Source organism: Pezoporus occidentalis, unplaced genomic scaffold (assembly GCF_034315485.1).
Source record: "Pezoporus occidentalis ecotype Australia unplaced genomic scaffold, CSIRO_AGI_Poc_V1 ctg40, whole genome shotgun sequence".
Lineage (NCBI taxonomy): Eukaryota > Metazoa > Chordata > Aves > Psittaciformes > Psittacidae > Pezoporus > Pezoporus occidentalis.
Window position 1 is genome coordinate 4651463 of NW_026915725.1, and position 25859 is coordinate 4677321.

General features: G+C 39.0%; 1 protein-coding gene across 3 annotated transcripts in view; it reads right to left on the reverse strand.

Annotated features, from left to right (window-relative positions):
- The window catches only part of LOC134171450 (macrophage mannose receptor 1-like), a 60403-nt gene that overhangs the window by 8173 nt on the left and 26371 nt on the right, over positions 1-25859 (reverse strand). For 2 of the 3 annotated variants that reach the window (XM_062633669.1, XM_062633672.1), the window contains exons 9-26: positions 25297-25410; positions 23879-23994; positions 22504-22652; positions 20841-21040; positions 20199-20323; positions 18959-19046; positions 17957-18101; positions 16434-16475; positions 16149-16312; positions 14287-14354; positions 13729-13829; positions 13122-13264; positions 11274-11388; positions 5856-6025; positions 4041-4143; positions 2935-3164; positions 1701-1866; positions 596-748 (exon numbers count right to left, since the gene is read on the reverse strand). In XM_062633669.1, the coding sequence (XP_062489653.1) occupies positions 596-748; positions 1701-1866; positions 2935-3164; positions 4041-4143; positions 5856-6025; positions 11274-11388; positions 13122-13264; positions 13729-13829; positions 14287-14354; positions 16149-16312; positions 16434-16475; positions 17957-18101; positions 18959-19046; positions 20199-20323; positions 20841-21040; positions 22504-22652; positions 23879-23994; positions 25297-25410 (2392 nt within the window). Of the gene's footprint in view, positions 1-595; positions 749-1700; positions 1867-2934; positions 3165-4040; positions 4144-5855; positions 6026-11273; positions 11389-13121; positions 13265-13728; positions 13830-14286; positions 14355-16148; positions 16313-16433; positions 16476-17956; positions 18102-18958; positions 19047-20198; positions 20324-20840; positions 21044-22503; positions 22653-23878; positions 23995-25296; positions 25411-25859 lie in introns of all 3 variants that reach the window. The other variant, XM_062633671.1, reaches the window with a different exon arrangement.

Genomic DNA, 25859 nt, shown 5'->3' on the forward strand with positions numbered 1-25859 from the left:
AGCATGAACAAGATCTCTGCGTACTCTGATGGCAGGTTAGATATCTAAGTCATGTTGCTACCAGTGCTATAGACACTAATGACATATGAAGCCTAGTATAACAAATCTTACACTACTTTCCCAGAGAAGGAAGTTGCAAGAAGAAAACAGCACATCAACCCTAGTTTTCTAATATATTCTGCCTAGAAAGCTGTAACTTTTATTCCAGTAGTATAAAACTACAATAATGAAGGGGCAAATTAGATCAGGAATAAACGTATAAAATGACATTAAAATAAGATTTAGTGCCTGCTGTGGATAAGGCTGACTACCTCCTGTCCTGTCAAAAGACAAAGTTTCCACTTTTGTGACCTCTGCTCCAGGCCACAGAGCTCCTCTAATGCCTGGTCCCACACACATGAAAGTGTGTGTCAACAGGTAGACAGCTATTTTCCATATCCTCCCAGATTAAGGCAATAACTGGATACAGATATCCTATCCAACACTTGGACAGACCATCCTTGAAATCACAAAAATACACAGCATAAGTTCAGCTTCTCATAGAGAGGAAAAACAATTCAGAAAAATGTGTTCTTTGGTTAAGGGGAATACTTACCAAGTCGAAGGCATTCTAAAGAAGCCTGGGCCCAATTTCTTGTAGATGAAGATTCAATGTAGTAGCAATGACCTCGGAAAGGGATCCAAGACTTGTGTCCTTCTGATTCAGGGCACTTTCCTGGAAGCTGAGGGGGCTCAGTGGGAGCTTGAACTGTTTAAAAAATGTATTTTTTAAAAAGAAGAAAGCACAAAATTTAAAGAAACAGCTTCCTATGCATTCTTCTATCATTAACAGATTATTCTAACTGAATGTGTGAAAACTCACTCAGTTCTTTAAAAAAAAAAGAAAGTAATCTTGGTAGTCCATACTGCTTACTACAAGACAATAATGTGAAAATCCTAAATCTATGAATAAAAAGTACTGCAACTTCAGTCTTAAGAAATCTAATCTAGCTAAGAATTCCAGCATACTCTGATCTTTTAACAGATGCTTAAACTCAGCTCAACTCTTTACTCACAGACATATTTTCATGCCTGACTGCTATGCTGAACTAGGGCCCATATGAACTTGGCCATATGGGCTGTGACCTAATATCATGGAATGCAGAAGGCATTATCAGATGATATTAACAGAAGTTTGAGGTCAAAAACAAAAGAGAAGGCGTCCTGAAGAAGTATCCTTAAAGATTTCTATACCACTTGTAGTTTGTCCTCAGTTATAAAAGGAAAATCTGAAAAGCTGTTATAGGTAAATACTGCTTGTGTCGACATATGGCTTGGTCATTAAGCTCTTCTCCATTCAATACTGTACCTGTGTGACTACTACCTGGCATTCATTGCCTTTTGATTTCTAAAGGTTTTGGTCTTGCATGCTTGCTCAATATCAAAATTAATAGCAGAGTAATGTGAGTCTAAGCCTTGCAAAATACATCAGAGATTATCAATGCAAAGTGATGGCCATTCACAGTCATCTTAGCTCTTTCTTAGTATGTGTTTGCCCTCATTTTAAAACATTTGACCCAAATAAATTTTAATGATTTTATTAATTTAGCTCTTGAACTAAAACCCAGCATCTAAGTTTATATCAGAAGATATATAACACAGCACAATGAACTCTACTGAGATAATCATTGAAATTACAATGGTTAAATTCAAGTTCTTACCATCAGCTTTTTGGCAAACAGAGAAGTAACTTTCATTGCATGATCCTGTCTTCCAGGCTCCAGCAATGTCAAGATAGACACAGCCTATCTTCTGTTTTGGCTCCCCTTCAGCCCATTTAGTATACTTCATTCTCCAGTTATCAATCCATTCGTAACGCCCATTGGTCTGAGAATAAAACAAACCAGAAGAAATTATTAAATGTAAGCATTAACCATTCCTTCACTGGTCAAATGTCCGTCTATGCAGCGCCTTGTGCTAGAAGGTTTTTTTAAGAAATCAACAACAAATACAAATGGCTGAAACTTTTCAACTCTTGTTGTGACAAGCAACTACTCATCCAAAAATACACCAGTGAAAAAATACTTTTCAGCAAAAGGAAATGCAGAGTGACATTGAATTAATTCTGAATGTAACAAAATATTAATTTTGGACTAATAAAAATTTCATTTAAAATTTGTAGGACCAAAAGTCTGACTACTTCTTGTACTATTTCCCCAAAAAATTTCAAGTACTGTATATTATTTTAACTTGCAGTATATTCAAAAACTTAATAATTTCCCATCAAAGCTGGTGAACTCAGTGAATCGTAGTGTTGGTTAGATTAGGGGAATCTTTTGGGGCTTAGGAAGTGGTGTGTTACGTTCACTCATTTGTATTTCTGTCATATGGTCAGCCAAATGGAGTGAATGCAGGACAACTGTTTGTGCCAAGGAGAAAGGGTAGTGTATTTTAGCATCCAGAAAGTATCAAAATATCAAAGAATTGGGAAAGGGTAGACAAATAAAATTAAATGAGGTAAACAAATAAATTATTTGGCTAACTATCCTCAAAATGTTGAGAGAGTCATAGCAACAGCACCTTATTCTGTTTCTGAAAATTATTTGTTATTTAGAATAGTTTCTACTGTACATCTTAAAGTATGTGGATTTTATCTCAAATACACTATATATATATATAAAGAGCCAGTTCAAGATGCTAGCCTAAAATATCTTGTTTGGAAGTGCACAGAGTGTAATATCACAGAAAAAGTGTAAAAATGTGTGTAATATATACAATTTAATCAGAGTAATCAAAGAGGTCGGATTCCTACGTGTAAATCTGACAGTACACTAAAATATTTATGACCAAGACAAAAACTAGTAAGCTAAAGTAATGAGATATAATAAGACTTTTCAGCTCCTGATTTGTCACTAAGAGAAGCGGCATCATGTTCAATTAGGTTGATACTCTTACCACATTACTGTTAAGACCAATCCACATAGGCACCCCATACTTTAACATCTTTAGCCACAGGAATGAATGACTGTAGGGGTCTAAGATGCTGGAAAGGTCAAACTGATCACGTTTGCAGGTTTTCCGTGCATCCTCCCAGTTCATTTTGGTATGGATGAACAAATAACTACTGTTGTCATAACGCATAATGCTGGACGGGGATGAACTTGTAGAAGGCAGAAACTCAGCATCTGTAAAATACAGGATAAAAAAAGACTCATATAGTTGTTCAAAAGCAGATTGTGATTTCACTGTGGTTGCAAATAGAGTTAAACAAAAAGCCTTTTTTCTTGATTCCATGTTCCCTAATTTTTAATCAGCATGGATTAGATACACTATTATTTAAGCCAGCATCACTAGTAAAAGTCAATTGCAAATCTGTAGAAAGGCAAAGAGCATCTTAAAGCAACCTTTGACAAGGAGTAAAGAAGCATTTTGTATAATCCTCCAGTAGTATTACTGAAATGAATTAGGGTTAGATTAGGTCACAAGTTCTTTAATAAAATATCTTTTCATCAAAAGAAATGTTTTGCAGAGACTGTGCTGTTTTCCAAGGATTTTGCGTTGGTTTGTTTTTTTTTTTTTTGGTCAGAGAAAAGAAAAACTCCACAACAGATCAGTCCTTAAATCAGACAATTAAATCCAGGTTTTCATTGCTTTTTGGAGGTGAATTAGCTCAAGTTTGGTGTGGGTGAGTTACAGTCACTCTCCAGACATTTTATGCTACATTTACAAGCCAGTACTTTTCAGAACATTTTTGAAAGCCAATGTGTTCAGAGAGTAAGAGAAAAATCATAGTACAAATATCATGTCAAGGGTCATAGTAAAGACAAAGATGCAGATGCAAATTCCAGCTCAGGAAGGTAGGAACATGGCCATTACTGGGAAGGGTCAGCTAAGAGTAGTGACTCTAACCAGACCTCTGACACACATGACCTTTGTGTTCCTGCCTGAAAAACAATTTGTGGATGTATCTTTATTGGAAGCAAAATAATGCTGAAATCCAGACACCCAAGCCATTCCCTGAAAAAAAAAGTAAGGTCTGATTGAACTAAAAAGACAAGTACCTGCATTAATTTGGCATATATATCCTCTGTTGTTATCACAACTCTCATCAGCCCACTTCCCTGCTTCCTTAACAGGATTGTTTCTCATGACAACACAATCAGCCTTGAGGCAAAAAGACATAAGATCAGTTACAAATAGCTAGAAAAAGCAAAGAAAAAGCTTTTGTACCCCTTCAGACACAAGTATGTTGTAGTTTTACTCTCATACTCTTGTAACATTTCAGAGCATAAGTTTTATGATGTGGAGGTTCTGTACCTCTTGCACAGAATACTTAATGTTCCTCTTTTGCACAACATTAGGGTGGATAAACAGCCCAGAGCAATTCTGGTATTCTTATACCTCCAGGCATACAGCATGGAGAGAAGGAAAGCCACAGACAATTTAAAGATAAGTGATGTCAACTACTGTAGAAAAGACCAGTTAACTTTGCCCCAGGAAAAACCCTGGACCTTCAATGAGCAAGGCAACATTTCTGACGTATCAGTCTCTTCAAATTTATTGTTGCAAGTTGTAATAGTGCACACAACAAAATTAGAACTGGTCCTGCCCAGAGGCAGCCATTGATCTGTCAGTACTCCTCACATTTCAATTTCTCTGATATGGACATGATAGCTGGAACCTATGTTGGCACATATTGAACAAACAATGATGAATGCAAAAAGCTGCATGGGAACAAATGGGTTGCACAGTGAAGAATCTGTATTTATGTTATTCTATTCTATATACTTATTTTGGGGGAGATGCAGAGAGAAACACTTTATTTGTGAGTGAAGTACACTAAGATTTAAATCTTTCAAACTGAACAGTTGCATGGTATTTTGTATTAACTCGATATGATATGACTATGATAACTTATTTTTTCCTAAGATCAAATAAACTTAAAAATAAATCTCAAATCTATAAAATAAGGACTTTATAAGTTTTCACAGACAACTTCATAGAAATCCTACTACTTTTCATAAAAAAATAAAAATATATATTCCGCTCAGAAGCAACATTTTAAAGATGCTTTCTCTTTTAAACTCTGAATTCTCTCAGGTTTTCTCCTTCCATAAGAGATAAGCTCAGAGGCGCTACTTTCAAAAACAGGAAAAAGGACATTATACAGGAAAGTAAGATTTCTACACCAAAAATGGCATTCAAGAGAAATAGAACTAGTCCTATAATGTGCTGTAGTTCCATACCACAGAACAATGCAACACATAAGATCAGAGCTCTGCAAAACTCTATGACCTAGCAGATCGGTTTGTATGACAGAGAAACAGGGGAAGTGATTTTCCTTTTTTTTTTTCCTGTAAAAACTGAATGGCTCTCTTTTCATGTCCATTCTGCAGCTGTGACTGACAGAATTTCCTTCAGTGTAAGACACAGAGGGGAATGTTTTCAGTGTACATTGCAAGCTACAAACAATTGAGAAACCTGCTAAATTCAGGCACAGGCATGGTCAGAGGACTAGGTGGATGTGCTCATTCAATGTGCTTTCGGGACAAACGCAATGAGGCAAGAATCCTACTGTCCTCTTTGCCACAGCCTCTGAGGGAATGCAGGGTGAACACAGAAGCAGTGTAGCTGTCACAGGCACACAGAACTGAAATCTGAAACCAATCTTCTTATGAGCACTCCACAGATCCTGTCACCAGTTAATACAGCGACTGCCAAAGGGCTCAAAACCATTCACTCTATTTAGATTTATATATGACATGTATAAAAGTATGAAAGTAAGAAGTGAAGCAGTAACATGTCCCAAATCCTAGCAAATGTGTAAATGCAATCTAAAATAAAATTTCAGTGAAAAATTTGTGACTTCTATTTACCTGGCCATCATATGAGTATAAATCCATATGTCCTGATGGGAAGCCTTTGGCCCAGTTTGTAAAGTAAACTCCTGTTCCATCTGTCCAGAGGAACCTCATTTCATGATTTATATCATTTAATCCAATCCATGTATCAGTAACAAAATCTTTCATATGGAATGTGAGGAAAGCTAGAGTTAAAAAAAAAGGCAAAGTAAAAGCGAAATACTTTTAGTGAAGGACAACTGAAATGTCTGACCTCACCAAGCTTGGTGATATTATTTTTTTCTGAAACACAGAACACTTCATTGTTGAGAACAAAAGCAGGCAAGGTGAAAAGGGGGTATCTTTTGATTTTAATGAACTGGGAAGCAGATGTATAACTGTGGTTTTGGGCAAAATACTTCAGCTAAGTATCTAATCCAGTACTGGGTTGAGTCCCAAAAGCATGATAGAAATGCTTTTAGTAATGTCTCAGGACAGTTTTGAATTCTAGTGTCACAACTAGTGCTCCCCAACCTGGTGCACCCGACAGACTACTACCCGCTGCTGGTCTTCCAGACAGGTGAGGGGGAAGCTGCTTCCCGCAGTCTGAGGGGGATGAAGAAAGACTACAGGGCCTTGGGGCAGATGGTGAAAGAGTCTGGGGCTCAAGTGATCTTCTCCTCACTCCTTCCATCTTCCACTGATGATGTGGGAAGGAATGGGAAGATTCAGTCCATAAACGACTGGCTTTGAGACTGGTGCTACAGGCAGGGCTTTGGACTCTTTGATAACAGCTGGTTTTATAGGGCACCAGTCTGGACAATGACAAGTGGGAAAGGTTTATCTCACAGAGGCAAAAGGATGCTGGGGCACGAATTAGCAGGGCTCATTTGGAGAGCTTTAAACTAGATTCGAAGGGGGATGGGGTTGTAGCTGGGCTTGCCCCAGTGGGGCAGCACTCCAGAATTGATGAAGACTGGGAGGCCTCCTATAATCCTAGGGTGAAATCGGTGTGCTCAGCTCGCTCCCTGGAATGTCTGTACACCAGTGCGCGCAGCATGGGAAATAAACAGGAGGAGTTGGAAACCTGTGTTAAGTCAGGAGATTATGATCTGGTGGCAATTACAGAGACGTGGTGGGACAGCTCACATGACTGGAATATAGTCATGGAGGGCTATGTCCTCTTCAGAAAAGACAGGCCAGCCAGGCAGGGTGGTGGGGTTGCTCTTTATGTGCGAGAGCAGCTACAATGCACTGAGTTCTGTCCAGGGACAGATGATGAGCGAGTTGAGAGTCTGTGGGTGAGAATTAAGGGGCAGGCTGGCAGGGGCGATACTGTTGTGGGTGTCTGTTACAGACCGCCAGATCAGGGTGAGGAAGTTGACGAGGCCTTCTACAGGCAGCTGAGAGAGGCCTCACAGTCACAGGCTGTGGTCGTCGTGGGGGATTTTAACTTCCCTGATGTTTGCTGGAAGGACCACTCGGCAACCCAGCCACAGTCCAGGAGGTTCCTCCAGTGTGAGAATGATAAATTCCTCCTGCAAATGGTGGATGAGCCAACCAGGAGAGGAGCGCTGCTGGATCTCATCCTCACTAACAAGGAGGGTCTGGTTGAAGCAGTAAGGGTTGAGGGCTGCCTTGGTTGCAGCGACCACGAGATGGTGAAGTTCAGGATCTTGTGTGGTAGGACCAGTAGAATAGCAAGTAGAATTGCAACCCTGGACTTTAGCAGGGCAAACTTTGGCCTTTTCAAGCAATTGCTAGGGGAAATCCCATGGGCAAGGCTGCTTGAAGGTAAAGGGGCCCAAGACGGTTGGCATTCAAGGATTGCTTTATCCAAGTTCAAGATCAGAGCATCCCGACACGTAGGAAGTCAAGGAAGAGGGCCAGGAGACATGCGTGGCTAAATAGGGAATTGCTGGGTATGCTCAAGTGGAAGAGGAGAGTTTACAGGTCATGGAAGGAGGGGCTGGCCACTTGGGAGGAATATAAGGCTGCTGCTAGAGGATGTAGGAAGGCAGCTAGGATGACTAAGGCCTCCTTAGAATTAAACCTGGCGAGAAGGGTCAAGGACAGCAAAAAGAGCTTTTTCAAGTACATGGCAGACAAAACTAACACCAGAGGCAATGTAGGCCCACTGATGAACGGGATGGGTGCCCTGGTGACAGAAGATACAGAGATGGCAGAGTTACTGAATGCCTTCTTTGTCTCTGTCTACTCTGCTGCAGGCAGTCCTGAAGAGCCCTATACCCCTGAGACCTTAGATGAAGTCAGGTCAACGGAGCCGTTTGCCTTAGTCGATGAGGAATGGGTTAGAGACCAGTTGAGCAATCTGGACATCCATAAATCCATGGGTCCAGATGGGATGCACCCGCGGGTGCTGAGGGAACTGGCGGAAGTCATTGCTAGACCACTCTCCATCATCTTTACCAAGTCTTGGGAAACGGGAGAGGTGCCTGAGGACTGGAGGAAGGCAAATGTCACTCCGGTCTTCAAAAAGGGCAAGAAGGAGGACCCGGGTAACTATAGACCGGTCAGCCTCACCTCCATCCTTGGGAAAGTGATGGAACACCTTATCCTTGGTGCCATCTTAAGGCATATCAAGGATAAGAGGGTTATGAGGGGCAGTCAACATGGCTTCACCAAAGGGAAATCATGCTTGACCAATCTCTTAGCCTTTTATGAGGAAATAACACGGTGGATGGATGATGGCAGAGTGGTGGATGTGGTCTACCTTGACTTCAGGAAAGCATTTGACACAGTCTCCCACAGCATCCTCACAGCTAAATTGAGGAAGCGTGGACTGGATGATCAGGTAGTGAGGTGGACTGTGAACTGGCTGAAGGAGAGAAGCCAGAAAGCTGTGGTCTATGGGGCAGAGTCTAGTTGGAGGCCTGTAACTAGTGGAGTGCCTCAAGGGTCAGTACTGAGACCAGTATTATTTAATATATTCATCAACGATTTAGATGAGGGAATTGAGTGTACTATCAGCAAGTTTGCTGATGGCACTAAGCTGGGAGGAGTGGCTGACACGCCAGAAGGCTGTGCTGCCATCCAGCGAGACCTGGACAGGCTGGAGAGTTGGGCAGGGAATAACGGGATGAAATATAACAAGGGAAAGTGTAGAGTCCTGCATCTGGGCAGGAACAACCCCAGGTTCCAGTATAGGTTGGGGAACGACCTGCTAGAGAGCAGTGTAGGGGAGAGGGACCTGGGGGTCCTAGTGGATGACAGGATGACCATGAGCCAACACTGTGCCCTTGTGGCCAAGAAGGCCAATGGCATCCTGGGGTGTATTAAAAGGGGGGTGGTTAGTAGGTCGAGAGAGGTCCTCCTTCCCCTCTACTCTGCCCTGGTGAGACCGCATCTGGAATATTGTGTCCAGTTCTGGGCCCCTCAGTTCAAGAAGGACAGGGACCTGCTGGAGAGAGTCCAGCTCAGGGCAATGAAAATGATTAAAGGAGTGGAGCATCTCCCTTATGAGGAAAGACTGAGGGAGCTGGGTCTCTATAGTTTGGAGAAGAGGAGACTGAGGGGTGACCTTATTAGTGTATATAAATATATAAAGGGGGAGTGTCACGAGGATGGAGCCAGGCTCTACTCAGTGGCAAACAATGATAGGACAAGGGGTAATGGGTACAAACTGGAACACAAGAGGTTCCACTTAAACTTGAGAAGAAACTTCTTCTCAGCGAGGGTGACAGAACACTGGAACAGGCTGCCCAGGGAGGTTGTGGAGTCTCCTTCCCTGGAGACATTCAAAACCCGCCTGGACACATTCCTGTGTAACCTTATCTAGGTGTTCCTGCTCCGTCAGGGGGATTGGACTAGATGACCTTTTGAGGTCCCTTCCAATCTCTAGCATACTGTGATACCGTGTGACACTGTGACTTAGAAATACACAGCCACATAGATCACACACATTTTTGATAATCCCATCGGAGTGGTTACCCCACAATGGCACCAGACAACACCACTAAGCAGCTACCACTTGTGCCTGTGCACAAACAGTGCTGTTACAGAACTGCAAGAGTGTCCTCTCTCCCTGCAACACCTGTCAATGGCCTGCACTGTCTTAGCAAGGAGCAGAAGGCACAAACAGCTTAAAATGAGTCTCAACAGAGCTCTTCAGCACAAGCAAATCAATTACCACAGCTTTGCACGGTTCAGGAAGGTGCTTACGTTCCTTAGCTAGCATGGCTATCCCACAAATAGAGCAGTCTAGGTCAGCTGGCATTCATCAACCCACTAATCCACAATACATCAACCACTATGATGAAATGAACACACCATGGCTTTTGCCAAGTGCTACAATCATTCTTATGAGATTACTTTTCCCTACAAAAAGATTAATTTCTGGATACTTCATCAATCGTTCACCTTCTTTAGTCTTTTAAAATGAATGCAACTTACACTTCAGGAAACCTGTGGATTTCTTTGCCAAATTTTAGCATTGCTGTTAAGCCAGAGACTGTAGCAGGAACTCAAGCCTTTATACCTACATTGCCTGCAGTAACAATAGTTTTGTGCTAATAGCTTTATTACCCATTTCTCTTTTAGCTGGTATTCAAGCCCTGTGCATGAACCAACCACCTGAAATCTGTGCTGCAGAAATGATGCTGCATGAGAATTTAACTATGTTTCAAAAGTGAAAGTTTGATTCTTCATTTCTTCACATGTGGAAAACATAAGTTCATGTCAGCAGTCTAAATTTAAACTACTTAATTGCTCAAACTACAACACAGATTTGTTTTACAATGGCTGATTTTTCAGTATGCTCTTTTGAGTTCACAAACAGTATGTGTTGTGCAACCCTGGTTTCTCAACACTGTAGTATATATTTCTAAAATGAGGGTGTTATCAACATCCATCAAAATCTTCCCCATTTTTTAATTTGAATTTGTGCCATTCATGCATTTGTTTATTCATGCATGAGGTAATTTCCCTCTGCTCATCCCACATAGCCATGAATGCAGCTCTTAGGTTCACTAAAATAAGCACATCTAATGAAAAGAAAGGTACATCTAAGTGGTGAGCTGTGGGTAGATGTACGCACAGTCAAACCTCTGCCCTAAGCTGCCCAAAGACAGCCAGTTCTGACCCTAGTGCTCTGCTTGAGTTAACAGAAAAGCTATGCAGCAAGTTAATGACACCCAGTGAAACTGCATCACTTGGAATGAAACTTGCTGGGTCTGGCTGGCATCATATGTAAGCAGAAAAAGAACTACTTTGGCTGCCAGGACAACATACATGTATATGTATATCTAAGACAACATTAAAATTTGGTAAGATTCAGGTGAAAACTTCATTGTAAATTTCTAAAAATTTGACATTTTGGAAGGAAAATCAGATGCACAATCATTATTCAAACCCTGTCCATATTCACATGAATACAACGGCCACCCCGTAAAAATGAAATATCCCATCTAGTTGCTACAAAATTACACACAGTACCTTGCACTTGTTCATTAGGAATAGTGGCCAGGTTTCCTCCTAAATTCAAGCAAGCTGTTCGTGCGGCATGCCAAGTAACACGTTCATCTTCCGTAGATCCAAATATTTTATAACACTAAAACATGAAGAAATTCTCTATGTATTATCTTTCCTCCAATATCCCTCACAGATTGAAAACCACTGTCTTCAGCAAAGCAGGAGAGAGAAAAGGCAGTAAAATAATACATTTATCTGAAAAAAAACACATTCAGCTTAAAACAAGATTTTTCATAGGATCATAGAATCATAGAATAGTTAGGGTTGGAAAGGACCTTAAGATCCTTAAGTTCCAACCCCCCTGCCATGGGCAGGGACACCTCACACTAAATCATGACACCCAAGGCTTCATCCAACCTGGCCTTTAATGCTGCCAGGGATGGGGCATTCACAACTTCCCTGGGCAACCTATTCCAGTTTCTCAACACCCTAACAAGAAAGAATTCCTTCCTTATACCCAATCTAAACTTCCCCTGTCTAAGATTGAACCCATTACCCCTTGTCCTATCACTACAGTCCCTGATTAAGAGTCCCTCTCCAGCATCCCTATAGGCCCCCTTCAGATACTCGAAGGCTACTATGAGGTCTCCACGCAGCCTTCTCTTCTCCAGGCTGAACAGCCCCAACTTTCTCAGTCTATCTTCATACAGGAAGTGCTCCAGTCCCCTGATCATCCTCGTGGCCCTCCTCTGGACCCTTTCCAACACTTCCATGTCCTTTTGATGTTGAGGACACCAGAACTGCACACAATACTTCAAGTGAGTAGGGGGGCAGGATCACCTCCTTCGACCTGCTGGTCACAATCTTTTTGATGCAGTCCAGGATACGGTTGGCTTTCTGGGCTACAAGTGCACACTGCTGGCTCATGTTCATTTTCTCATCGACCAACACCCCCAAGTCCTTCTCCACGGGACTGCTCTGATGAATATGTTCTCTGCCCAACCTGTAGCTGTGCCTGGGATTGCTCTGACCCAGGTGTAGGACCTTGCACTTGGCATGGTTAAACGTCTTAAGGCTGGCATCAGCCCACCTCACAAGCATGTCAAGGTCCCTCTGGATGGCATTCCTTCCCTCCAGTGTATCAACCAAACCACACAGCTTGCTGTCATCAGCAAACTTGCTGAGGGCACACCCAATCCCACTGTCCATGTCAGCGACAAAGATGTTGAACAAGACCAGTCCCAACACCAATCCCTGAGGGACACCACTCGTTACTGGTCTCCAGCTGGACATTGAGCCATTGACCACAACACTTTCTTGTACTGGTCCTTGTTTTGTATAAAATTAAATGTCTCAAGAAAGCATTTTGCCTAAAAAGACACACACTACATTTGATCTGAAATACCTAGAAAATAAGCAAAACCTGACCTTTTATAGACAGCCAGCTAACAGTAGTAAGTTGTGCATGACTGATAGTCTGCCTGTTTATTTGACTCTACAAAGCATATCATATTAGTAAAGTTAATGAAGACAAAATATATTCAGTACAGCGAAAGAATTATGATTGGTTAAAAAACATGAAGAGCAAAGCACCAGTGCTTCAGGAACTCTGTCTAAACTCTTTAAAAAGTGCATATCAAAACTTTTGAAGAGATAATTAGAGTATGACTTGTCTGCTGCAACTGAATATGCTCAATTAGAAGCATAAAAAAAAGCACCTTTCCTGCAAAACAGTGGATGGGCAAGCAAACCAGCTCCCACAAAAAAAAATCATATTTTATTCTAATAAGAAAAAATATTATTAAACAGTTGACTTGTTTTGTGTTTAATGCTTTGCCAAGCACCCAACATGCACTGTATTTGGTATGGTACCTTGTTATGAAAAGAAAGCCAAGCTGGATGACATCCTCTTGGAGCTGAAAATGTTGTTGGAGGAACAGTTGAATTAACGGAGCTGTTGTGCCTTTCACATATGTAGGGATTTGGATAACCGCAGTTTATATCATTCCAAAATCCTGAATGTAAGATAAATGGGGAACTGTATGACATCACATCAATCAGTTTCACTCATTCTTACACAAACTGCCAAATCCTCAGTCCTTCAGATTATTATTATTCTATTTCAGTTAAATATGTCACTTTATACACACCGTAATTACGAAATGTTAAAAGCACCATAGAACCAGTTACTAGAAATACCACTGTTATAGTGGAACATTAGGCCAATTTTAAGAAAAAAATATAAAGCAGTTATATAGCAACACAGCCACAAACCTCCATCAGAGCTTCCCCATGCTAGGCTTAAGATAAACACAGGAGCACAAAAATATTAGGTCCTGAAAATAATACTGTGGTCTACTGTAACATTTTACAAAAGAGCAAAAAGAAGGGGGGAAAGAGGTGCCTCTCATAAGAAAGAAAAATGTTCTGACACAAACACACAAATAATGAAATTCAGGAACAAACATACAAAACTCACCTAAATTCTTATACATAACTACACAGTTTTCATCATTATTTGCAAAATTAGGTTCATGTGGTGCCCATGCCAAATAATTCACTGGAGTGCCATCCATCCAGCTTAAGAAAAACAATCCAACAAAAAACTTCTTTAACATACAACTAGAATTGCTTCCATGTTACACAAAGTAATTTTGCAATACATTTAATATAGCAGTTCATAGTTTAAGGTGCACAAGATTTTTTGGCCAGTTTGCCTCCTTCTTAATTGCACTAAACTTACTCTCTGCACAAAGACATACGTGTGTGTATGTTGAAGTTGTGTTTATTCTGCATTTATTACAGTCTCTTGCCAACAGTTAAAGATGGGGAATAAGAACACTTTTACCTACAATTCTGAGTAGGGGCATCTCTTTAATATAAATCACAGAATAAAGGAAGCTAGAATTCATGAATAAATATTAAAAATACATGATCTGCAGTGTAATTTTTCAAGGACTTCCATTATTTTTGCTCCACTCAGTAGATTTCTTTATTTTAAAGCACAATGCAAGCTTAATGGCTCTAGTTGGCCTACCTTGTCCGTTGGTCAACACTGAGTTGCAAACCAATGAAATATGCATCCTCTTTGCCATTTTTCAAGATCTAGAATGTAAAGATTATAATTGTATAAATTTCCTCTTTTTATCATAGGAATAGAATCACAGAATCATAGAATGGTTTGGGTTGGAAAGGACCTTAAGATCATCTAGTTCCAACCCTCCTGCCATGGGCAGGGACACCTCCCACTAGATCATGTCACCCAAGACTGTGTCCCACCTGGCCTTGAACACTGCCAGGGATGGAGTATTTACCACTTCTTTGGGCAAGCTGTTCCAGTGCCTCACCACCCTCACAGTAAAAAACTTCTTCCTTATACCTAACCTGAACTTCCCCTGTTTAAACCCATTACCCCTTGTCCTATCACTACAGTCCCTAATGAAAAGTCCTTCTCTGGCAACCTTGTAGACACCCACCAGACACTGGAAGGCTGCTATGAGGTCTCCATGCAGCTTCTGTTCTCCAGGCTGAACAGCCCCAGTTTTCTTAGCCTGTCATTGTATGGGAGGTGCTCAAGCCCCCTTATCATCCTCATGGCCCTCCTCTGAACTTGCTCCAACAGTTCCATGTCCTTCTTATGCTCAGGACACCAAAACTATACACAGTACTCCAAGTGGGGTCTCATATTATGATAATTATTAAATATAATGTTAATATTAAATATTATTATCCTAGTATTATGTTAAATCATGATGTTAATATAATTATCATGTAACTGCTATGTTAATATTAAATATTAAGTTAAGAAATATTAACTATTATGTCAATAATGAGTAATATATGTGTAACAGACAGAGGATATGAACCGCTGTATCCTCTAACTACAATATTTAAGTTAAAGCAGCTCACAGTTGACAGTCCACAGTCAAACTTCACTGCTGGCCAAAAGGTGTGGTCACTATACCAACACTTCTCAGTCTTACTTGAAAGTCACTGAACTCAGCACCTCTTGCACAGTGTCTGCAGTGGGTATCATTGACAAGTTTCTTACAAGTGACAAGCATTCCTACAATTTGGAGATAAACTGATATAGGCCCTCGTGTCATGTCACCGCCATTCTCCAGCCAGCTCAGGAAAAGTTCTGTGTAGTTCAAATGCACCTTTTAAGCACACTCCTGATAAAAAGAAGTTGGCTTCTATACAATATAAACAGGCAACCAACCCCAGCCACCTAGGAAATATTATTTCAAAGCTCTTACGGCATAATCCATGCCTCAGGTTGGTTTTCCTGCGTAATTATATTCTCCCCACCAGAAGAATGAGACAAAGGAGCACACATAAGAACCAAAAAGAGGCTGCTAGGTAAACTACATCCCAAATACACTGACAAGATCAAAAGCCAATATTCTGAGTATTACATATAAGCTACTATATGTTTTGATCCACTACTGAAAGTATCTTGAGTTCATATGTTGATAAACTTTATTTTCAGTTAACTCATCCCACCTACAGTATCATAGCTCACAATCACAACACCTCTTGCTAAAATGAAGCCATGGATCAATTGAAAGTAAGCATTAAGATTTACCTTAGCACACTACAAATTGCAGAAAGATATAAAATGGTGTAACTGCCATACTGAATAGGAAAAGCAGATAATGATGTTTAATGCTTACTGTGGTTATTTCTATACAAAATACCAAACCAACCCTGTTCTCACCTCAGCTAAGAAACAATCTGAAAAAAGACTTGAGTGTGTTCTTCATTTTAATCTGGCTTAATGCTACTGCAATTTCACTATCATACATCTTGTAGGGAAAACACCAGGGTGAAAAGGATTTGTGCCCATGCTCACTTGTTTTGGATGATTTATTCCATAGTATTAATGATTTTTCTTACATATCGCCAGAGGAACTTTCTTTCACTTTCACTCTCAATGACAGCAAGGTCTCCAAAATTCCTTTTGCAGAACTCCCGACCTTTTTCCATGGGAACAGTCTCCGTGCTGAAATAATATAGTTTGTCTTCATGTATAATCCATCCATCCTCTGTAGTCTTGTATTCTGTAAAATACATTGTAATCCAAATATGCTGTTCCTGAGATACTGACACTCTTATTAGCAAAATTATAAGAATTGCTTTTAAACATACACATGCATAAAAAGTAATAGCAGTAACACTTACTGGGTGCAGGAGATTCTGTTGGTTCAGGCTTTACACTTGCTCCTGGAAGAACAAGATATTTATTACAATTGTAAACTTTCTGCTGTAAGAGAAAAAATTTACTCTGATTGATAGGCATGTTTTTCAATTGACATTGAATGTTATGGTTAGCAACAGATTTAACATCAAATAGTAGAAGAAACTAACAAGCCTAAAAGTCCTACGTTGGTACACTATTTGATTTTAAATATATGTTTTTGTTCCCTGTATAATTATGTTCCCTGTTCCATATGTGTATTATAAAATACCTTGAAATTTATCTCAATTAAATAATTAATTTTTGCATTCACTGGATGCAGAAAAATTTATATCCCAAAGCACTAACTCTATTAAGACAGTCCTGTATCTCCCTGTCCTTCCTTTCTCCAGGTCATTTCTACATGAATTCTGGCTTAAACCACAGGCAGCAGGAATGCAGGCTTCTTCCACGGTGCCATAGCTACCACATAGTCAAGTTCTTTTTATCTTTCTCCGTTTGAGAAGAACTTCTGTCTGGATCTTAAATATTTTTCTAGGTAAAATCTCACTGGAAAAGATCCCAAGAAATTAACTGGTCATTTCTGAAAAGAAGACTTCAGGCTAAAGGATTCCCCTGTTTTTTTTTGCTGTGGCACCATGAAGATGGCGTCCTGGATGGCGTCATTAGCATCTCAGGAAAATAATTTCTAATACAGGAGATCTCTCCTTATAGGTTTACAAATATTATCTCACAGCTACTGGCATTTAATGAGATACTCTCTAAGAAATTCTCTTACCAGTGTAAAGCAGACGTGGTACTTCATTGTCAATTACCTAATGCACCATCTTTATTTTGCTCCCCTCCCAATGTAAGAATGTGTCAAAATGCTTAAATGAGCACTTTATAAATTACTCAAACTTAGGTAGATGCACTGCTTGTGGAACCCAAGATTTCCCTAAATTATAAATTTTGTGTTGATGTCTTCAGAAAAGCATCCAAACTCAGATCTCAAGAGAATTTAGCAAGAAAACAACATGTGAATATAAGCCTGATCAAAGCAAATTATCTTGAAACCAGGCTCCATCTTGCAGCTACAGATACGATTAGCTGACAACAGCTGACAGTACCTGAACCAAATGAAGGAGGGAGTTTCCACACAAAAAAATTCAGGTATGTGAACTGATTTGCAAACTATTTTCTAATAATTTGAAACTCAATGCAGAAAAGGAAAAAAAAAAATCCATAATAGGATTTGCTGGAAAATGAAATGTCAAAAGTGAATGTGAATATTCAAAGTAGTATTTTCTATCTTTCAAATATCACATTTCCTCTTCTGAAATCATAGAGAAGGATCAGTGAGAAGTCCCAGCAGGGCACCAAAGGCTGTGTATCTTTAAATGCACTGAAGACATAGAAATCGTTATTCCACTTTCATATTTCACGTTCCACAGGAAAACATTCTGATAAACAAGTTCTCAGATTTTTTATTTCTTAAAGTCAAGGAAAAAATCACATATATCCATACCTTTTCTTATCTGGCAAATCCATCCATATAGGTAATCACAGTGCCTGTCATTCCATAGCATGCTGGAATCACCACTGATCTCTGCACAAAGTTCAATTCCTTGATAATTATTGGGCTCTCCGAAGCCCCAGTTTTCATACCTCACCTATGACAGAAAAGGTTTTGTGAAGATTCTGTTATATAGAAAGAAAATAATGGACAGAGAGAGGATACAGCATCAAACCACAGACCTTCAGGTTGCTCCCACTGTCAGTTTAAAAACTTAGATAAGAAGAAATCAGACTCTCCCCAGGCAAATGCTGACATTTCAAAATTTTTCTCAGATTACAACTGGACTGCAGCTTAACAATGATGGGGTATGCTACATGTTGATATTAAATTAAATAAATATTCTATATGATTCAGAGTAGGACATTATTAAGACACAACATAAATGTTAGCATTTTTCTCAGAAAAAATATTACTGCTATTCTAATTTTTCTGTATAAATTCCAATTTCAGTTTTCTGTACGATAAACTTCCATCAATATATTTTGACCAGCCTTTCATGAAATACACCCACATCTCCAAAACCTCCTTTGCTTCTACAGTTTTGTATCTTAGTCTAAAGTATAGTCAAATCACACTGGCATAAAACAACTGCCTTCAGCTCTATGGAAGGTAGGCCATTTCAGATAAAGATCCAATTAACAAAGAAGAAAATACTATAGATAGAGTACTTCAGTCCAAAAAAACCCCTTGTATTTACAAGAACATCCTTTTGGTCTACATGGATTTAAGTTTTTGTCAATTCAATTCACATTTTATTATTAAAAATTAGTATGTTTTAGCAAGAAAAAAAAAAAATCAAGACAAGAAGTTGTTCATAAACTTTCCTAAAGACAGCATGATGCAGTGGAGGATTATGATTAAGCATAAAACTACACAGGAACACATATACCACACACATCTGAGAAGCACAGGGAATGCAAAATAACAGCTATGGAAAATTAAATCACTCACTGGAGATCCATCACTCCAAACAAAGCCATCATCAGGATTCAAGTAATATAAACCCATCCAGAAATGCTGGTGGTAATAGCCATTGTTCCTAAAAATAACCCCCAAAAAGTAATGATAAATGTCCCATTTGTTAGAAGTTTAAATATAAACCCTGAATTAATAAAGGCATTGCAATATTTTTAATAATCTATCATTTACAACAGTAACTGTAATAATTCCTAAAGCTGTTAGAAACAATAAGAACCAGGGTAGAAATTAATTAAAATGTAACCACTTCTGGCTGTTATCAGTATATGTTAATTCAAACAGATTGAAATACTGACCAAGAAAATGTCCCAATCTAATCCAACTCCTGAAAATAATGTGGCCTAACACTGTTGTATAATGGTTCACTAGCTACTGTGGCTCCATTTATCACTATCCATTTTCTCTGTAATGGCACTTACAGTTTCCAAACACAGTTACCTGCTGCAGTTTAATCACATTAAAAAAATTGCACCTTAAACTAATTCTTGTTTGCAAGCAGACACATTTTACTGATTTATCTGAAATTACTGAGTCACTTTGTGATAATGCAGCATCTGAGACTTCTTCCTTACTAGAAGTATGGAGCCTATATGGGATTCTAGTATGGCTGTAGCATTATGCAAGGCTGCCATATTTCAGTCTTGCTTCCTAGTTAGACAGGGATGTAGAGGTTCATTGAGCCCAGTCTATTCAGATCATATTCCAAGTGTTACCTTTTTAAAAGTATTTGATATCATTCAGAAATCTCACACCTGCTTTTTACAGTTCAGGGACTTACTAACCTTATTTATATTCCCTGTGTAGGAAAAAGTGAATCTGAAGTTGCTCTTTTTGCTTTCTGATGAGTTCATAAAAGTGACAATCAACATATTGACCAGAATTATATCACACCTGTTTGTACACTTGCTATGAGAAAACTGGTATCTATAGTAATATTATAGTATGCCCAAATGCACAGTAGGTAATTTTACATCAGATGATAAATGTTGCCTCAACTAGGTATCTTGGCAGTCTCATTTTAGCATTAGCTTCTGGGATGATTGTTGCTGGTCATACAACTCTTGCTGTTTCACCAGTTCTGGGTTTTTTGCTGTGTTTATACAGATGCAGATAATGTATCCAGACTGGCTTATACTGAAGAAAACACATCTAAAGCTAAATATTTCAGAAACATCAAAAGGCTAATTAAAGTGAAAGGACTGCAAGTACTTACGCAATAGAACGCCATATCACATACTGTTCTTCTTTACCATTAATGGAGGCCAGATCTCCTCCTACAGCTCGACAAAACTCTTGAGATTCAAGCCATGTTTTCTTTTGTTCTGGTCTTGAAAAAGCCTAAAGAGAGCATTTTGGAATCAGACAAACTAGACCATACAGATCACAAGATCAAGAAACATCAGCTACCCAAAAGCAATTCATTTACAGTTAACTTGTTCTGTGGGAATTAGAGAAACTGAATATAGGGTTTATAAGCATTCGCCTCTGTGAAACACTCATTTAGTATGAGCATCTTTAAGCCAAGTTAGCAAACTGACACATTAGCATTGCTGACACAAGTATCTGCTGCAAGACTTCAGCGAAGAGAAAGGCACTTTCACTCTTAAAAGAATGGGAAATTCAATCTTAAAAAAAAAATGGGAAATTCAGTCTTCAAAGGACGGGAAATTAATACCAGAAGATCAAACCCGAAGATCAGGTTTTAACTTAATAAACAAAACCATGTGAATTTCATTAGAAGGGAAAAAGAGTCTTACATATAATCTGTAAATAAGCTTAGGAAGCAATTAGATATATGTATACCAATTTTTATTGCATGAAACTACCTTAGTGCAGAAATAAGCAATATACTTACTTTGAAACAGAAGCTAATACGATTGTTTGAGTCCCAGCCTTCTGGACACTTGGGAACAGGAGTTGTTGTAGGCACAGGTGGAAGTGTCACTCCCTCTGCCCACACTTTGCACAGGAACTTTGCCTTTTCTTCACATTTTATTACATCCCATAATCCACCTGCAATCCCAGTCCTCATGGCAACACAACCTGGCTTTCTGCCTGGTTGTAAACAGGAATGCACAAAAGCAACATATTTTAAGAGACATAAGGATTTAGAAAACTTCATATTCTATCCTGACAGAAATTAAGTCTTTGTAGAGTCAAAAATGTTGCTAATGCTAGAGCATGTCCAGGAGAGGGCCATAAAAATCATCAGAGGGCTGTAACACCTCTCCTATAAAGAAAGGCTGAGTGCATGGGGTTGTTTAGCCTGGAGAAGAGAAAGCTCTGGGGAGACATTACCATGGCTATTCAATATATAATGGGGGCTTATGAGGAAGACAGAGAAAGACTTTTTGGCAGGATCTGTAGTGACAGAACAAAGGGCAATGGTTTTAAAATAAAAGACAGCAGGTTTCAATTGGACATAAGGAAGAATTTTTTTTTTACTATGAGTATGGTGAGACACTGAAACAGGTTGCCCAGAGAAGCTTTGGATGGCTCATCATCAGAAATGTTCAAGGTCAGGTTGGACAGGACTTTGAGCCATCTGATCTAGTTCAAGATGTCCCTGCCCATGGTGGTGGGGGAATGAACACTAGGCCTTTTACATGTTTCTTCCAACCCAAACCATTCTGTGATTTTAGGATTCCAATTCATAAAAAAAAGAAAAAAAAAAAACAAAAACCAAAACCCGATATCAACAACAACAACAAAAAACAGTTCTGGGGTTCATCCACACTTGACATACTGAATTGTGCCTCACAACAAATCGTCTCCAGTGACTGACTCCAGCAACATCATAACCTTTGATCCAACAAATCCTCCCCTAAAACTGAAGATGCAGTTAGAGCTAGTTTCTCAAATTTGTCTAATCTGACTATGGTTTTCAAAAACTGAACTTGCTATATATTAGCTTATTACTGGCTTGATGGTCTACATAGCCTTACCTTAGAGCAGAAAAAGAAAAAGCAATGCTTTCATCAACAAAACTCAGTAAAGAAGGAAATCACAATCTAGCAAAGACATTAACTTAAAAAAAAAAAAAAATTAAACACAAATCTTGCCTTGGCCCTCTTGTCCTTCCCCACAATCTCATTTTCTGTAGGACCAGAAACAAGATGCTTCATGCATGCTGTGATCTCACACACCTCAGACCATGCAGTGATCAAGTGCACTACGAAATATGACTGAACAGGCAGCACTTGCAAGCAGGGTGCAGTATGCCAGCAGAGATTGCACTTCTGGAGTAATACAGACACAAACTTTCCCAGAAATACAGACACAAATCAGAAACTTGATCTCAGTTTAAGGTTTCTTCCCAAGCTCATGTTAAAAACTCATTTCAGCATTAAACACGAAGTCAGTGGCAGGATTTCATGTTGAGAAAGCAGCCAGGTACATTTGAGAACAATCAGTCATTATACCACCAAGTAAGAACTAAGGAATAAAGTAAAAAAATTAAGTAGTGAGCAGCGTATTTTGGGCTCTGAACTCATTATACAGTACAGAGCCATACCTACCAGGCATTTCAGAATTCCAGTGTGTAAATAAAACAGATTCACCATTAGCCCACTTGAAAGTTCCCTTTTCTTCTACATCTGAAAGTCCAATCCAAAAGTATCTTTCTGTTCTCAGCCCAACCAGGCTAGTCAGATAGGCTTGTTCATACCTGTTCCAAAGAACACAACTGTTAAATTAATACCGTTAAATTAATTTTTAAAATTACTAAAGGCTTGTTATTTTCACAGGACTAGTGCTGTACCTCCTTGAAAGCACAGCTCGGATGGATTTACTTCAACAAAGCACATAACAAAACACTACATAACAGGTATTTTGTAAGCCTCAATAACAGAGTATTTTGCCTTCTCTTCAGATGTCCAGTAAAGAAAGTGACATAATCAGATTGAAATGAAATTGGTGGGAAAGAAGACACCTGACATGACCTGTGTGTTATACCACTGTATTTTTTTGAGATTTTCTAGTAGCCTTGTGTTTTACATACTTCTTGCTATAGCCAAATCCAAAACTGGAAAAGGAATCTCAGCATTATTGTTGAAATATACAAAAATTGAGGCTAGAGTAGTATAATACTAAATTATCAAACTAAGAATCACTACAAATTAGATCCAATGATCATTCAAGAAAAGTTATGTTTAGGAAACAAACCTACGTAGAGGTAACACCTGTCACAGTTCTTTATGGTGTTTAAACAAACAGCTCTTAAGAAATCAAAGTAAGTCAGTCTCCCCTTAACAATGTGTAGTCGGAAGGCCACATTGTTAAACCATTTTTATGACAGCTGCAGTGCTACCTATATTTAGAGAGCTACCATTCCTGACAGCTAGAGTTTTCAAAGTCAAAAATACCTATTTTGATTAAATAGAAACAAATTAGAGAAAGGGAAAAGCACTGAGGTAACTGCAAGCAAAATAAGCTGTTCTTATCCCTTTCATTTTCCCAACATTCCATGTGCACCAGTTGTTCACAGATTTAGCACACACAGAACCCTGGCTGAATTATGATGGATTTTCAGGTACCTTTTGAAAGGAATTCAGAGACGTATCTCTTAATATAATAATCAAAATTGGATCCTGCATCTCTCACTCAACTAAAACCCATCTTCAAGCCACTGCAATTAACAAAATAGGAAATATAATTCTATCTTTTCCCTTGACATAACCATCTACACCAATACCGATTTCACAGTCATCACCTATTTTTACTATAAACTGAATTCCTGGATTTGACTTCCATGCAAAAACTGTGAGAAGCTCTGCATCTACAGATAGCTGTCCTTTCAAGCAAGATGTTTGTCTGGATCAGAGTACAATACTCAGATGATGCCAGATGTTAAATCCTCATGTGATCCCCTAATGCAAGTAGCCTTTTACATACCTGTCTTCAATAGTTGCTAAAAAGGCCTGATGCCTTCCACAGGTTTGATTCGCTTCAGAAAATGATACAAATGTATTTCCAATGAAGTAACAATAAAAGCCATATCTTTTCCAACCCTGTCAAAATAAACATTAAATGATCACATATGTTGTAGCTTTTCTAAACTTCCTGAAAATAAAAAGTAAAATATGCCACTATCAGCTAACAATTAGACAAAGGAACAACTGAAACAGACAGATTGGAAACAAGCAGGATCAAAGCTTTTTAACATATTATTTTTCACATATTATGATTTTTAATCAGTGCATTCTATTTACAAAGGCAGAAGAGGCTTTCCTGTGTACCTTTAGTGCTCAGCATAGGATTATAACTAGCACACAGGCATTGTGCAATCATGAGAATAGTCTTGAGAAGCAAATTTCAGCTTTGCTTTTCAGAAATGGAATGACACCTCAAACAAGTTTGTTTATTATTAACTAACATTAAAACACTCTTCTAATATTTTGTCATTCAAATGTCATTAATTCTGAAATATGCTCTGAAGTTTGCTGTGACCAGCCACAATTCACACAAATTGTCTTCTGATGGTTTTCAATTTCTCACCTATGAAAGACTTTTGTCTATGAGCATCTACTTAGCTCTCCAGGCAACAATAGTATCCAAAAGCATTAGGAGCTCTCTATCTTTTTCAGCAGTTGAATATTTGGAAGCTTCCCAGGTACTCTTACAAATACCAGGAATAAATATCAAAGACTTCCACTGCACCTGTGTAAAGGAGACTTGGGAGAAAAGGCAATTTCTTCATGGAAGACAAAAAGCCAGTAAGATTCCCTATGACATAAGAAATTACAGTAGGTTTTTCGGAATTACTGAGTGTTATGTTACCAGAAGGCAAACATTACCAAATAAACAATAGATCCGCTGGCAGTTTAGAAGGAGCACAATGGATTAATTTTGTTCAGGCATTCATAACAAACTCTTCAAAGTAGAGAGCACTGCCAGAGACCACAGCAAAGCCTAGAGAATAGTATGTAGGCAAGCACACCCTTCCTGCTACAAATAATTTTAAAGAAAATTGTAGGCAGAGCTGAAGAGCAACTGCTGGTACAGGTCAATTCCATAGGAAGGCTTGAGTCCCAGCCAAGGAAAAACGGCTGGCTGCAGGGACTACAGGTTTGAGTTTTGGATTAAGTTTTGAAAAAAGGGAGCATCAAGAGCCAAATGACAGTCCCGGCCTAGATTTATTCATATGTTAATGAATGCCTATCCCACCGGCCCTAGAAATTAGTAGGCCAGATGTTCTGATAATGACAACACAGAACCCATTTTTCCTGTTTAATCTAAGATGTAGGTGTCATTTTCACCTCTTAACCATTCCTAGCAGCCTATTCAGATCAGACTACTTTTTCTTCACTTACCCTCTGGCAGCCCATGTCAATAATTTCCTCTTCTGCAGGACCTTCTGACATGGGTTTCCTTTTACAGATGTAGCCAATTCTCTTTTCGCAAGAATGGTCTGCCCAAAATCCATCCTGAACGTAAGAACATCAGGTTTGATTAGTTAAGGTTAGTCAAGTGGGATCTAATCTTCAAAAAAGGTGCTTTATGCTTTTAAGTATTTAATGATTTTTTTGTTAGCTTTAAAAGAAGCAAAACCTGCATCTAAGTTCAGTACTTAACTCGAACCTCATTCCAACCTATTTTTACTGGCTGATTTGCCAATGACTTACACCTTCGATATTTTTAATTATCACAAAGATGAAAAATAGCATTTCGCAACATCACACACAGACTGACTTTCACACCAGCTATTATCTCAGTTTCTGTAGTACATCTGGTCAGCAATCACTGCCACTTCCAAAAGGCAGCCTTTCAAAGCAGCCTTTTAAGTGTAGGCATACAGGCACTCAGTAAAGGCTTCTACTAATGCCACTGCCAACTAATTTTCTTATAGCTCTACATGAGCAGTGCAAATGCAAGC